Source organism: Carettochelys insculpta, chromosome 17 (genome assembly GCF_033958435.1).
Source record: "Carettochelys insculpta isolate YL-2023 chromosome 17, ASM3395843v1, whole genome shotgun sequence".
Taxonomy (NCBI): domain Eukaryota; kingdom Metazoa; phylum Chordata; order Testudines; family Carettochelyidae; genus Carettochelys; species Carettochelys insculpta.
Genome location: NC_134153.1, coordinates 7527899 through 7543981, shown reverse-complemented (window position 1 = coordinate 7543981; position 16083 = coordinate 7527899). Strand labels below are relative to the sequence as shown.

At 43.7% G+C, this 16083-nt stretch overlaps 1 protein-coding gene across 1 annotated transcript in view; it reads right to left on the bottom strand.

Annotated features, from left to right (window-relative positions):
• Nucleotides 1–319: 319 nt before the first annotated feature.
• The window catches only part of NKAIN4 (sodium/potassium transporting ATPase interacting 4), an 80537-nt gene continuing 64773 nt past the window's right edge, over nucleotides 320–16083 (bottom strand). The window contains exons 5-7 of the mRNA XM_075012215.1: nucleotides 11039–11099; nucleotides 7073–7157; nucleotides 320–1321 (exon numbers count right to left, since the gene is read on the bottom strand). Coding sequence (XP_074868316.1) covers nucleotides 1312–1321; nucleotides 7073–7157; nucleotides 11039–11099 — 156 coding nt within the window. The 3' untranslated portion in view covers nucleotides 320–1311. The remainder of the gene's footprint in view (nucleotides 1322–7072; nucleotides 7158–11038; nucleotides 11100–16083) is intronic.

The window sequence follows — 16083 nt, the reverse complement described above, 5'->3', positions numbered from 1 at the left end:
GGACAAGCTATGAGGGACCGTATTTCCTTTATAAGTCAGTACCTGTGGAGATAAATCAGTAAAACCAAAGTATTCCAGGTCCGTTCATTCCTCTGGTCTCTTGCTGCACATCTCCAGCAGACTATCTTGCTGAACTGACCTAAAACAACAAATATAACTGCAGTCAGGACATGAGAAGTTGAGTGCCCAGGTTCTGAGCATGTAGCTGGTGACTGTTTTGGTCCACTGCAGGATTTCTTCTTGGGACTCGATTCCTTAAGCAGGAGAGGTAGCTGCTTTAAAAAGCAAACAAACCCTGCCATTCCAGTAAGTGGTTATTTGTCTTTATTTTCCATTTGCTATGGCCCGTGATGCCATTTAATTACAGATGTAGCCCTTCTTTCCCCATCCCTGCCACATCCTGAAAATAAAATTTTCCTCCACAAATTCCCACCTGGGCCTATTGGCTTGGGCAATTCCTGGAGGAATTTTGTCTGCCTTGTGAGTCTGGTGCACAAGGTCTCTAATGAGGAAGAAGTGGGCTTTGGCCTCCTACAGCAGGAGCAGCCACGTAAGTTGAGCACATCCACAAAGCTACTGTAAGCTACAGTGTGCACTGATAGGGCTCAGTCCTCCTTGAAAGTGGACTAAGCTGTACTAGGAGCAAATCAGGGCTTTGCCTGTCTGTTAGGACTTTTTCCACGAGCACAGCTGCCCTTGTGGCTGTGCCACCAGTAGCTGAAATTGGGACACACTCCCCATGCAGACAAATCCTTCCCTTGTAAGGTGTGGGGGAGGGGGGAAGTCTCAAAGCTCTCTAAAACCATTCAACAATTCTCATAAAGGCAAAGAACCTGCCTGCCCCTTCTGCCCTGAGGAAGGGAGGAGTTTGGACTGGGGGCTTTTTGCCCATTTGAAGTTGGGGAAAGTAAACTACAAAACTGTTTGAAACATGACCTACAGGGATTGGCAGGACTTCATAGCTCCATGGTGGAAGGAAAAAGTTCCCAGCTGGTCAGCTCTGCTCAAGAGCTAATAGAAGGCTCCCCATGGACTTGTTCAGCTCAGCCAAGCCCGTCCCATCCATGGTTCAGCAAGGCCAGGCCATGGAACTAACAGTTCATTAGGACACTCACAAAATGAAAACAAACCTAGCGGCCATTCATCAATGTACATTCATTGTGTTTTGTTTGTGTTTTTTTTTAAAAAAAGACTGCAGTGGAATGGATTTCATTATCCTGATGTTTCCTCTGCCAGGGTTCCAGGCCAAGGACAGCTTTGTTTCCTGTTGTGCTGGGCACAAAGTTCATCAAGCGTGTGGATCTTCCTCACTTACGCAGGCCTGGGGGAGGAGGGAAATATATCAGCTGACACGGCAAAGGTGAAACAGTCTGCATAAGACATTTTAAGCAGTATTGAACCAATAAGCAAAGGAAGTTGTGTTCCATCTACAGCTGGGTTCTGTGAGTTCATGGCTATTGGAATGCATGCTGAATGATTTGCCTGTGAGCTCTGAAAATCAGTCTCTAAAATGTGACCCCCCCATTAGTAAGAGTTACACACTTAATGGGGTTTTCAAACACACCTTAGCACCTAACTCCTATTGTTGGGCATTAGCTTCCTAAGCACTTTTGAAAATTACACCCCTTGTCTTTTGTGCATCTTCAGGTGCCTGAATAGCTCTGAAAATCTGGCCATGGGACACTGCATGCTGTGCTGCAGGCAGGGCAGATTAAGGACATAGGGTTAGGGTGGTGCCCTGGGATAACAGTCACAAGGGGCTCCCCCCAATATATTGTAACCTTATACTTTAAAATCTATTCATACTTATTATTCAGATGCATAATAAAATTACATTTAATTTTAAAATACGAAGGGCATGGCACATTCTTTTCTTCTGTTAAAGCAAACTACCATATTTAAACAAAATGGAGTTAGAACTTTAGGGGTTGAGGCAACTGCCCCTTTCGCCTTTGTTAATCCATCATTGGCCAGAGGAATGTGAAACGTTAGGACTATTCCTTCTGGAGCTAGGCTCGTTGAAGCTCATGTGATTATTCAATGTCATGAATTGTGCTTGTGAAATGTTAAGGTTACATTGGTACAGATGGGGGAAAAAATGGGTATGCATAAAATTAAGCCTGAAGAAACCTCTGCAGCTAAATTCATTGTAGAGGCAGCAACCAGCAGCAGTGGCACAATCTTTTAAAAATCATTTAGTTTCTACCTTGATTTTTTCAGAATGCTTTAGAATGGAGTTGAACATGATTGTATTGCTCCTGGGTCCCAGCATGGCTAAGGGCATGAGTCCTTTGAGCTGGGGAGAATAGCAGCTGATTAATCCAGATCTTCTGTGCACTTAGAGGGGTTGAACTAAAGTGGTGGATTCAACTACTCCTAGCAGCACTTAGGTATCTTGGGGGCTTTTAGAAGCTGGAGCTGTGTTTTGTACCTTGATCCTCAAATATAAAATGGCTCCCGAGGTTGCACGAGTTGACTGTCTTTTTTTGTGTTGCTGTGATAAGGCAGAACAGCTTGTGTGTCTATCAGGTACAAAGATGACTTAGTACAGTGCTTTTTTAACTCAGGGAGACCACTAAATTTTATGGATCCTATTTCCATCGGCCAGTCCTCTGGTGCTGCATATGGGCAGCTGCCTGTGGTGTCAGGGTTCACGTGGCCATGCTCAATACTAGAGAGCTGTTTTGAAGTGCAATGGGATTGATTAGAAGCCATTAGGAAAAGTGGTTACCCAGTGGGAGCCAGAGATGGGTGAAGTGCTGCAGTCCCTCCAGGTGTGAAAGGACCAGCTGTCTGTCTGACAGGCAACCAGCTGCTGCCTAATAGCCAGACTTCACATCAGACAGATTGCTCCAGTGTTTTAGAGCTGAAGCTAAGGTTTGGCAACAAAGCAGATGACAAATACAGAGAGTAATGTATTTTAATTTTTTATGCTACAAAAAAGTCAATAAAACTCAGTTAATGCTCACAACCAAAACCCCCAAACTGCTGCAAATGTGCAATTGTAATAGTCCCAAACAAACTCAGGCCAGATTTGTATTTCTTCCAGTCTGTTGCCTCAGTTTGTATTCAGCAACAGATTGAAAACAAACAAAAAAAACCTATCAAATTAATCCTTAGTGCCAATGCAGATTGAAATAGAAACAATTGCAACGTGCATGTATTTATAAAGGCTTGTAGATGCATATGTCTGGCAAAGCGGATAACAAAGCATTTAAATACTGCAATCTAACTAATAATGCAGGATGCCAGTGAGTTTTTAAAACTGAGAACTAACTAGTGGGTTGTATGTATGTTCTCTGGTAACTGGAAACCTACAAGCATAGTTATTTTATCAAACAGAAGGTGAAGTGGTGACTTGATCAAGGTCTACAAGTACCTGGTGGTGGTGGGAGGGTAGATTTTATAGTAGATGTCTCTTTACCATAGAAGACAAAGAGCACAAGAATGTCCATATTGGGTCAGGCCACAGGTCCACCTAGTCCAGTATCCTGTCTTCTGACAGTGTCCAATTCCAGGTGCCCCAGAGGGAATGAACAGAGCAGGTAATCATCAAGTAAGCCATCTCCTGTTACCCTATCCATTAATTTATGTAGCTCTCTTTTGAACACTGGCACTCATGACATCCTCTGGCAAGGAGTTCCACAGTTGACTGTGCATTGTGTGCAGAAATACCTGCTTTTATTTCTTTTAAATCTGTTGTCTATTAATTTCAGTGGGTGATCCCCAGTTTTTGTGTTATTGGAACAAGTCTACGTAGACTGAAGGAACAAGTAAATAACTTTCCCTTATTCACTTTCTCCACACCAGTCATGATTGTATAGATGATTATATTCCACTTTCTGCAGCTTCCATTGGTCAGGAATGGCAAATTGCAGCCAGCGAGAGCTGTGAGTGGCTGTGTGCAGACGCTCAGGAAAACATACTGTCTGGTGGGTCACCAGTGGTTAACTTCAATGAAGTGCAGCTAGGCTGCATGCTGGAGGTTCTCCACCCCACTTTGAAGTTTCTAAAACCAAGACTTGGTGTCCTTTTCTAAAGGATATGCTATCTCTTTAAAAAAAAATCAGGCTTGCTGCAGAATTCACTGGTGAGAGTCTCTGGCCTGTGTTATGTAATATGTTCTAATGGTCCCTTCTGGCCTTAAGACTGGATGAAAGTCCAGAAGCCTGTTCAGTGAGGAAGGAAAGAGACAGAAGGAGACGAGAAAACAGGGAAAGGGAGCACTGGGAAGATAGGACTGTATATGATCCCATCAGGGATGAAGCAGGTAAAGCTGGGGTGAAGGGGAATAATGTCAGGAGAGGGCAGGCTGAGACTGGGCCCGTTCCATTTGAAAATATTGGGTGAGCCCATTAGACAGACAATGATTCAGTGAGGTGAGGACACAAGGATTTCATCGAAAAAAAAAAAAAAAAAAAAAAAAAAAAAGCAAACTCCAATCCAACATGGGGCTTTGTTCGGACTGGGTAGTGTTAAAATGGAGTATGGGGTTTTCCAGGGAGCATTCACTAAAAATGAATACAGTAGAATACCGAGATATGCGCACTCAAGTTGTGTGTGTTGCAGTTTAATGCAACTAAAGGTGGTGGAGAGCTGGTGCCTGGCTCCAGGCTGCCTGACACTCAGGGGAGCCAGGAAACTAACCAGTACTGCAGTGCTGGTCAGTTTCTACACTCCTGTGAGCAGCAGGGGGAGTTGGAAGGGGCTTCCAGGAGACAGGAAACTAACCAGATCTTCTGCACTGGTCAGTTTCCTGGCTCCCCCCCCAGGTAATGCAAAATTTGACTTATGTGGGAATATGCAATGCCTCATTAGCATAATGTTGGCCACTTGCACTTTGAAACTGCTGGTTTTGAAACGTACGCCACCCACGTAGCCAGGGACCTTTTGAAACTGCCCCTGAATTCAAAAGCCCCTTCTTCCCATTTGGTTTTGGGAATAAGGGGCTTTCAAAATTGGGGGAGTTGTTTTGAAAGGTCCCTGGCTCTGTGGGTGGAGTGTGTTTCAAAATGCGTGTGACTGCCATTATGCTAATGAGGCACTGCATAGTCATAGAAGTGCCTCATTAGCATATTCTGAAATGCCATATTACCATAGGCCCTCTGAAAGGAGGCACTAGTGTGGCCACAGCCTAAGTGAAGTCTTCCATCCACATAATATATAACTACTTTGCAGAGAAAAGCAGCCTAATCTCTTGCTCTGTTTTTAAAAGTGCAGGTTTTTTTCCACCTCACCAGGTCAGTAAATCAATGAGCTGTCCAAGAACCATGCAGTTTCCACAGCTGTAGGAAAATCTCATCCCACAATGACAAAATGAGAGGGGCAAAAATCAATATTTAAGTTCCAGCCCCATCCTTCCTAATAAGGCCAGTAAGCCCCTTAGTTTATGAGAAACTGAACTCCTTTTCAAAACTCATGTGCTCTCTGGGGCTTGTGCTGCAATAGCAGGGAGTTTGAGTGAGCCTCTGCAGCTGCATTTTGGCAGCAGCTGTCCTGATTTATTTTATGGTCAGGTTCTTCCTTCTAACTCCACCTCTCTCTACCCCGCCTTTTGTTGTTTGGGAAGAACTCAGCTATAGCATCAGACTTAAAAACCATCTTCTCTTAAGAGTCCCTGCACACTGGGGTTCTCTTTTGCAGGTTCTGTGCAAAGAGTAACAGAAACGTAATGTCTATTGCTGCTAAGCAGACATTACGAACCTTTCAATAGAAGTATCTAACTAAAAAGCAGCTCTTAAGCGGCCCTCACAATAGCTCTTGTGCAATGAATAACAAAATGGGAATTATCAGAGAGGAGGAGGTAGAATTCAATGATGCATCTGTGTTCGGAGCGTGAGGAGAACAGTTGTGAAGTGACTGTCTTTCACCTGTGCTCGCCTACAAGGGCTGTGTGTATAAGCCACTGTTTCTATGGGAAACTGAATTCCAGCCAGAGCTCCCCCTTACGTATGGTCAACTGGGGCAATTGCCCTGGGCTCTGTGCCTTGGGGGTTCCTGCATGTTAGAGCTAGAGACCCCACTAGCAGCCCCCCACAAGAGCATCCTCCTTCCCACATGGGCTGCTGGGCCTCACTGATTAGCACCTCCCTTTCAGCGCCTTCCCCATGCTGCAGATCAGTTGCTTTGTAGCATCAGGAAGTGCTGCGGCAGGAGTAGAGGAGCAAGGGGTGAGGTGCACCTTGGGGAGGGGATGAGGGCAGGAAAGGCAGAAAGGTGATGAAAAGAGGTGGGATGTGGACGAGGCCTGGGAAGATCTTCCTGGCACATTAGGAACTCAGTCCCTATGTCCTAGGTCTCTAGGGGCAGCTTTGATTCCAGCAGAAAGTGCGCGGAGTCAGTCCTGTAAGTCCTGCAAGTAAACACCCAAACATGGTAGAAATACCAACTTTTCACTGCCTCGGGTAGCTGAGAAGTGGGAAATCTACCCAGGGAAAGCATGCCAGCCTCAGCATCTCCGGGAGCCAAGTCTCTTGCCGGTCACTTCATGGGAGAGCAGCGGGCGTGTGGGAGGGGGACTAGCAAAGGCTGGGAATGGAACTGCACAGGTGTAATGGGCCAAAGTTCTGTCATGATGGGCTGGGCACAGAGCTGAGATGGAGCTGTAATGGTGTCACACAACACTAGAACTGGAAGGGACCTCAAGAGGTCAAGTCCAGACCCCTGCCCTCACAGCAGAACCAACCACCATCTATAGCATAGAAGGGCAGGAGCCCTGCACTTTGGCACCGTGGGTGGGGAGGGGAGGATTCTCTGCCACTCTTCCCCAGCGTGCATATAGTTACCTGGCACTGAAGCTTAGCACAGGGGACTAGAATTCACTCCATAATGAGACGCAGCATGTTCGAAACCAAGAACGGCAGCCTTAGCAGCCACACCTTGAAGCAAACCATGCCCTGAGGTTGAAAGGTATTGGCTTTACCCCTCCCAGTGGTCTGCCCCGTGATGTATCAAACCCAGAGAAGGGAGCGCCCGGCTGGAGAAATCTGCCTAGTAGAGAATAAATGGAGCAAACTTGAGCCACTGAGCTGAGAGGCATCACACGCTTCTTAGCACAGTAACCAATACTTACAGGTATGTCTGCTTGCACAAAAGGTTGGTGGGTTTTTCATTGACATGGTAGAGAGGAAATGGATCAAATCCACCAATGAAATCAACTGAAAGAAATCAAAACCCAAATAATAATAAATAAAAAAACCACGTCAGGGATGGTGACAGGAAAGTGGGGGAATGGCATGACAACATAAAATGGTGCGAAGAACAGAAAGATGGTTACTGACAGCCCTTCATCCAGCATTTATTTATGGACATGGGACTTCATACCAGAGGGGAAATAGTACCCAAAAGTTACTTGAGTAAAAGTACAGCTGCTTTGGTGGGGTGTGGGGTGGGGAATGTACTTTAGTTCAAGTCATCGGTGTCCCTCTGGAAAATTACCAGAGTAAAAGTACACCCCCATGCGCGCGCGCACACACACACACGTCACATCTTTATTGCACTCGAGGTCCGAGAAGTGAAAGCAGCTGCACTTTTACTGAAGTAACTTTCTGGGTACTTTTCCCACCTCTGCTGAATACAGACTGGAAAATTCTGTCTATGAAGACCACTCAACCTGGACCTCTGTTCAGGGTCTGAGCTCTAGCTGCTGCAGATTTTTCAAACATGGGGGTGGGACCCTGAGGAGGCACCCCTCTCCCTTTCAAATCATCAGAATGGAAGTGGTCCAGGGAGTTTTTATAACAGGTTCCCAGCTGCACCAGAGGTGCCAGATGATCTGATTGGGAGAATCTCTTGGGATTCTTCTAACATTAATCACATTTTTAGACTATGTGACTCCAACAATATATTTAAAAATTAAGCTTGGTATTTTCAAAGGAACTTATGGGAGTTAAATTTCAGCAGGGCTTGGGTGTCTAATGCTCTTGGACTTGGACAGTTTTGTCTAGAACATTTTGTACATATTCAACTTAAGGAAGCTTCTCATAGAGACAGCCAAATTATATCTGACATATGTTTATCCTGTCTAAAGTATCTGATTTCCTACATCAGCTATAAGTACCAAGTGGTATAGGAAGTTATAGAATATTTGCTCCAAAGAGAAAGCTTCTTCTTAAGTCCCATTGGTTAGAGTATGCTTTATGCTCTTACGTAATTAAGTTTATACCCCTTCCAAACATATTTTAAAAAATATAACTCTGAATATTCTCATTAACTGTCCAACCATTCTATTTTTCTTTCCTGAAGGTGGCACTGCTCTTTTACCCTTTAGTTCCATGTTTTTAAAGGTTGTTGGTAGTTTTATTAAACATTCTGTCAACACACAACCAAACATAGAGAAGCACGAAAAACATTGCAGAAGCATTTAACAATATTTAGAGGTTGAATTCTCAGCAGCCACCCATATTTTTGTTCTAACAGACAGTAGAACGCTGATGTTGTCAAACTGGAATGACTAGAATATAGGTAATTTTTTCCAAATCACATAAGCGACATAGGACTCTAATCCCAATGCTTTAAAATGAGGGTTAGACTCCTAGGGCCAGATTTTAAAGCAATTTAGATGCCTAACTCTCAGTTATTTCAAACTACCTTTAAAAATTTGGTGCCTCCTTGTCTGTCACTTTTGAAAAATAAGGATTAGGAACTCAAGTCTTCTAGGTGCTTTTCAAAATGTTTCCTGATAATTAAAAAAAAAAACTAACTAAAAATTGACAAAGATTTTTGGAAGTGACAATCACCTGCTCCCTAAAAATAATTTTTCTCTAGCTGGGCATCTATCAACAGGGGCGCCCAAAATCCTAATCACTTTATAAAATTCTGACCATCGTCCTCTACCCATCATCATACCACCCATCTACTACAGTGTCTTAGCACATCTAAAGCACGCTTGCCAAAAATCCAGTGTTAGTTGATCCCACTGCTAAGTTTTTAATGAAAATTATGTTAGCACTGGCCTCCTGATTAATGTGTCTTAGCAACTTCTAACCACTTCATGTCACACATCAAAGAAACCTTTAAAAGAAGCCACAAATTGAAGAAAAGATTAAAACACCAGCTCAAATTTGTTCAGGTCACTGGAAGGCTCTACCGCTGTGACTGTGAAATATTGATGGTGTGTCATTGTTAATTATTCAAGCTGGCATTTCCACTCTGAGTCTAAGAAAATGGGATGGAGCGGAATTTTAAAAATTCTGAAATTAACAGCAGTATGTGTCTCAATAACTGATAAAAGCATTGTATTTAAACTAGCTCCAGTGATGTTGTTTAAAATAATATTTAAAGTAACATGAAATGGAAAGCCCTTTGGATAAAACATACAGATGAGAGTCTTGGTGAGAGAAGGGAAAAGATACTGCAAACCTTGGTTTTTTCATGACTTATAACACAAGTCTTTGCTAAAAGCCTAGCCTAGCTCTAAGCAAGTGATCAGTAGTCACTGTGGTCCACACAAGAAGAAAGAGAGAAACTAAGCCAGACTAGGACTGTATCTCTTTAAACCCATTTGAAATAAACTTTCTCACTTGCCTTTTAACATCCAATTCAAACCCATTATTTTTCAGCAAACATCTTTGGCAGCTAGTCTTTATTGGATAAAGCTCCTCACACTAATGTGAAGGACTAGACACCTCTAAGAAGTATTACTGGTATATAAAGCTTTTGGTTTCAATCTTCAGTTGAAGTAAATTGGTATAGGTTCAATGACTTGAATAGAACTATGCTCAGTCACACCAGGGCTGTGTCTACACTACAGTGATCCTTTGAAAGAAGTTCTTCTGGAAGATCTCTTCCAAAAAAATCTTCTTTCAGAAGATTGCATCCACACACAAAAATGTAGATCGAAAGATCAATGCACTTTTTCGATAAAGAGCATCCACACAGGCCCAGGGATCAAAAAGTCCAGCACCGTGAAGACTCCTCTTTCAAAAGACGGGCCCACAGAGCATCTACACGTGCTTTTTTCATAAGAATCTTTCAGAAAAAGGTGCTCTTCCTCTTCTGGGAGAGGAAAAGGACTGCCAGAAAAAGGGCCACGTTCTTTCATTTTCAGATTGAAAGAGTGCATTTTGTGTGTAGCTGCGCCATGGGTTTTTTCAGATAAAGGCTTGGCTTTTCTGAAAAAAAAAACTTTCTAGTGTAGATGCATCTCAGCTGAGGATCTGTCCCTTACATCCAACCCTAAAAAACATGTTTCTAAAAAGAATATCCCATCCTGCTATTTAGAAGTGATGAACCAAATCTTTTTGCATGCCTGAAATCATGTGGCTCAATGGGAATTTTGGAAGTGCAAAGGAATACAGGAAAAGGCTATATATAGGTAGGTGGGTAAATCCAGCTGACCAGATCCTCAAAATGACTTTCCTTTGCCTCTCTGCTTTTCTTTGGCGCTGTAAAATTGAACCCTAAGTACCTGAGAGAATTGCAGACCAGACTACAAGGAGAATTAACTATTGCATCTTTTCTACAATCAAAGCACAGGGCCACTTCTGCTTTGCATGTTAAATATTCAGGTCAGTCATTTGCATGTACGCTTGGCCTCTACTTGGTCCTGATCTTATATCACAAAATACACAGGCCTTCCTACTCAACTGAACATGCAGGACCTGATTCTCCATTCACTTCCACCACATTTATGCTGTTGCTACTCCACTGATCTCAATCGCATTATTCCTAATCAACACACGTGTAAAAGGAGATGGAGCTCCACTGTTTCTGTCACTAATAGCCAAATATGGTCAGTGGTCAAAGCTGAACCTTTGCGTTAAAAGAACTAGAGAAGAGGACTATGGGAGTTCAAGAGAGAGAAGAGGATCTGACCATAAAGCTGTCCTTGTCAGGAAAGAGTTGCCATGGTGCCACTCATGTGGGGAGATGGAAAGGAGGTTGACACAAAAATGTCACCTCACTTCTTCTGAGCTTTCTCTCTCTCATTCCCTGCTTGATGGCCTAGGGTAGAAGCTCACAGGATGACAAACTTGAGTGAGAGAAAGAGTTTACTTTAGAAAAACCATTGCCAAGGAATCTGTGGATGAATACTTACAGCTGTCTTCCTCTTCTGTAAAAACGCTGACAACATAACAGGCATAGACGAAGCCTACCAGCTGGAAAACAGAGAAGAAATCATTCAGCGCTTTGCAGCCAGACCTCAACAGCCATTCCTGGCAGAGCCAGATTCAGGAAGGGGCTCTTGCAGCCCAGGGGTCTGGCTGAGTGGGTGAAACTGGGCTGTGGCTACTAAAGCCCTTGCATGCCACATTCCAGGCCAGCTCCTCCCGGCAAGGGAGAGACAGCTCCAGGTGCTGCTGATCCTTGCCAATGGGAGTGGCGGTGCCTGCAAGCAAGCAAGCATGGGGCTGAGTGGAGCCACCTGTTCCCTCCACCACCAAATGGGAACAGCCCCAGATAAGTGACTACACTAGAACCCCCAAATGTTGCTACCTCCCATACCCTAACTCCCACCTAGACCTTGCTCCTCCTGCCCCCTAAGTCCATACTTACCATCCAGACCCCCTCACGAGCCCAGATTCCAGCCCAGACCATGCACCCCCACCTCAACCTCCTGCCCTGAGCCCTCTTATGCATGCCAAATTCCTTGACCACAGCCTGGAGCCCCCTACACCCTAAATGCCTCTTCTCCACCCTCATCCAAGAGTTGGCACGTCCAGTTGACTTCATCCCCTCCCATAGCTTACCCCTTCTGCCTCACTCCACACTGTCTGTGCACATACCAATCGCCTTTTTTAGCCCCACCCCCAAGCTCAGGGAACACGACAAAAATCTAGCTCCAGGTCCCCAGAAGGTTAATCCAGCCCTGATCACTGGAATGGTGAATCCAAGTAACTTTTGTGTCATGAATGAATGCCTGTAAAGGGTTAACTGGGCTTTCTGCAGGAGGTGGTCAGGTAAGCCAATGGGAGGAAGAGAAACTTTTTTGAACTGAGAACATTTTCATTCTGAGGGATGTTTGTGGGGCTGATGCAGAGGGGACAGAAAAATGATTGCTCCTAAGCAGCTGGATTGAATCCATTAAATCCTTGGGCATCTCAAAATCATCCATAGATAGCTAGGTCTACATGAGCCCCAAACTTCGAAATGGCCATGCAAATGGCCATTTTGAAGTTTACAAATGAAGCGCTGAAATACATATTCAGCGCTTCATTAGCATGCGGGGGGCAGCCGCACTTCGAAATTGACGCGGCTTGCCGCTGCGCGTCTCTTCCAGACGGGGCTCCTTTTCGAAAGGACCCCGCCTACTTCGAAGTCCCCTTATTTCCATTCCTACTTCGAAGTAGGCGGGGTCCTTTCAAATATATATTTTTTCTTTAGTGTGTGTGTGTGTGTGCATCATCTGTTTGAATTAGTGAGCATGACTTTTTTAAGCATACATTAAATAATTTAAGAACATTTTAGAGATGTACAGAAAAGTAACACTGTATATTTTTCTTATGAATTTGAAAAAACAATGAGAACAATGTAAGAGGACAGTTTCGTGTTACCAAATGGCTAGCAAGCTGCAAAGGTAAGGAGGACAAATAGATGGGAAATTAATGGCCTGATTCTGCAAGATTTTACTCACATGACTATGCCTTATTTTTGCAAAGAGGCTAATCACATGAGTAATCATTTGCATAATTGGGCCCTGGAAGAATACCATGTTGGGTCCCTTTCTTATCAGAGATCTGATTCTCCTCCTCAGGGTAAATGGCAGGTCACCAAATTGTCTTGTAAAAATACAATATAGATCTGAAAAAATGCTTTTCTAATTTGATGTGGAAGCTACCCCCAACTCAGGGTCAGTTAATCTGTGACCTTGGGGAGTTTTTTAAGCAGAACCTTAATAGACAAGGTATTTTTAACATTTGATGGGCCCCCACATTCTGCACTCGGAGTGTCAGAGTGGGGAAGCAGCCCTGACAATATGCCATAAGGCATGGAGTGCAGGAGTCTGGCTGTGGTGGGCTATTTCTCCCTAAATGCTTACCAAAATCACATGCACCAGTCAATCCCAGAGGAGCAGTATACTTCTGCTAAGGTAATCAGTACTGATATGTAACAGAGAGGAAGCCGTGCTAGTCTATACACTATCAAAACAAAAAGCAATCAAGTAGCACTTTAAAGACTAGCAAAATAGTTTATTAGGTGAGCTTTCGTGGGACAGACCCACTTCTTCAGACCATAGCCAGACCAGAACAGACTCAATATTTAAGGCATAGAGAACCAAAAACAGTAAGCAAGGAGGACAAATCAGAAAAAGATAATCAAGGTGAGCAAATCAGAGAGCGGAGGGGTGGGGAGGGGGAGGTCAAGAATTAGAGTAAGCCAAGTATGCAGACGAGCCCCTATAGTGACTAAGGAAGTTCCCATCCCGGTTTAAACCGCATGTTAATATGCCAAATTTGAATATAAAAGTCAGCTTGGCTGTTTCTCTTTGAAGAACGGTGCGAAAGTTCTTTTTCAGTAACACATATACCTTTAGGTCATTAATAGAATGCCCCATTCCATTGAAATGTTGACTAACTGGTTTGTGGATCTGGAGTTTTTTTATGTCTGTTTTGCGCCCATTAATCCTTTGTCTAAGGGAGTTAGAAGTCTGTCCAATATACAAAGCATCTGGGCATTGTTGGCACATGATGGCATATATGATGTTAGTAGAGGAGCATGAGAAAGTGCCTGTGATTCTGTGAGTAACCTGGTTGGGTCCAGTGATGGTATTTCCAGAGAAGATATGTGGACAAAGCTGGCAGTGGGCTTTGTTGCAAGGAAAGGTTCCAGGACTGGTATTCCTGGGGTATAGACTGTGGTTGTTAGTGAGGATCCTCATAAGGTTGGGAGGTTGTCTGTAGGAGAGAACAGGCATGTCACCCAGGGCCTTCTGGAGTGTGGCATCCTGATTAAGGATAGCTTGTAGGTCTTTAATAATTCGTTGCAGTGGTCTGAGTTGGGGGCTGTAGGTGTTGACCAGTGGTGTTCTGTTCTTGGCTTTTTTGGGCCGATCTTGGAGTAGCTGGTCTCTGGGTATTCGTTTAGCCCTGTCGATTTGTTTTATTTACTTCTCCTGGTGGGTAATTCAGGTTTATGAATATTTGGTAAAGATCTTGTAGTTTTTGGTCTCTGTCAGTTGGATCAGAGCAAATGCAATTGTATCTAAGAGCCTGACTGTAAATAATGGATCTAGTTATGTGTGCAGGATGGAAGCTAGAAGGGTGTAGGTAAGTATAGCGATCAGTAGGTTTTCGGTACAGTGTGGTACTGATCAGGCCATCCTTGATTAGTACCGTAGCGTCCAGGAAATGTCTCTCTTGCTTGTTGTAATCGAGGCATAAGCTGATGGTGAGGTGTAGATTGTTAAAGTCTCTGTGGAATTCTTCTAGAGTCTCTGTACCATGGGTCCAAATCATAAAGATGTCATCAGTGTATCTTAAGTAGAGGAGGGGTAATAGGGGACGAGAGCTGAGGAAGCATTGTTCCAGGTCAACCATAAATATAGTAGCATATTGTGGGGCCATGGGGGTGCCCATAGCAGTTCCACTAATCTGGAGGTATAAATTGTCCCCAAATCGGAAATTATTGTGTGTGAGAACAAAGTTACAGAGGTCAGACACCAGATTGGCTGTGGTGGCAACAGGGATGGTATTCCTGATTGCTTGTAATCTGTTTTTATGTGGAATATTAGTGTACAGAGCCTCTACATCCATTGTGGCAAGGATGGCGTTATCAGGAACTTTTCCAATGATTTGTAATTTCCTCAGGAAGTTGGTGGTATCTCGGATATAGCTGGGAGTGTTGGTGGCATAGGGTTTGAGGAGGGAGTACTGATATGTCACAGCAATGCTGTCATTGAAACCGTAATCTCTGAGTTTCAGAGTTAACACCTGACTGAGATGAGTCATTCTCACCTTTTGTTCACACCACTCTTAGTGCTATTGTTTCAGGTTGACTGTTTACTTTAGGTCATATGTAGAAGGTTTTCTTTCCCTAGGACTGGAAATGTTTCTTTTTGATGAGAAGGCCAGAGAAGTACTGGTACAATGTATCAGACAGGACCCCCTCATATAGCCTCTTCTGCAATAACAGTCAAACAGACACATGGAAAAATACTGATTTCACTAGTGAAGGATGCAAGGGGAGAACTCATTGTTCAAATTATCCTACAACAATGGTCAAGCCTTTGGGATAGGTTAAGCAATAGATACCTTGGTGTTATTCAGCAAGAGAATGAGACTAAATTTTATATTGCTTTGTAGGTAGATGAGATGGACAATTCGTTTTGAAGTCAATCATAAATGTGGGAATACTTTGGCTGTTTAAAAGTAGTGACACTAAATTCTCTTATGCTTGGAAATGAAGGACGGACTGGAAAATAACAGTGAGAAAAGATAGGGCAAAATGCAGAGTCAGACTGCAGGCCCACACAAGGGAGTGAAAAGAAAACTGCACGTCTTAAAGCCCTGCTGGTATTCCCAGGCCTTGGGTCCAGGTACGCAGGAGGTACAGAGGTTGGGTGGGAAATGGGCAGAACCTTTAGCCAGTGGCTTCAGGAGCTGAGCCAGTGGGTGGTATGTCATAATTCATAGGGTACTATAGGCCAGCTTTAAAGTACTATCTCCTTTGAGGAAGCAGGAAGGAATTGTGGGTCAGTGGGGTTTCTCTGGAGTCACAATGCCTCCTGGAACTTCTCCTGATTTAATGCAGTGCACACATTGCTCATGGGTCAGAGTCAGGCCTAAAGTAAGAAAACAGACTCAAAATTTCAAAATTAAAGTGGATCATTACCTCAAAGCAATTAAAAACCCCCACAGAGAAGCTTATTGCTTTGGGGACAGTTCCTAGAAGCTCTACAATGTGCCAGACTGTGTTGTCCTCATGTCAGCAAAGCAGCAAGGCAATTCCCAACTTGAGTAAGGAAGAAAGAATCTGCTCCTAACAGAGTTGTGAGATCCTGGTTCAGCAGATTTGGATTTTGCTCTGTTTTCTGTTAATCAGATATCTCCTCCATGCCTTGTATTATCTCCTTATATAAACATTCCAGTTAGCAAGATCTTGGTTGACACTAACTGCATTATTAAAGTTATTGCGAGCCCTAAT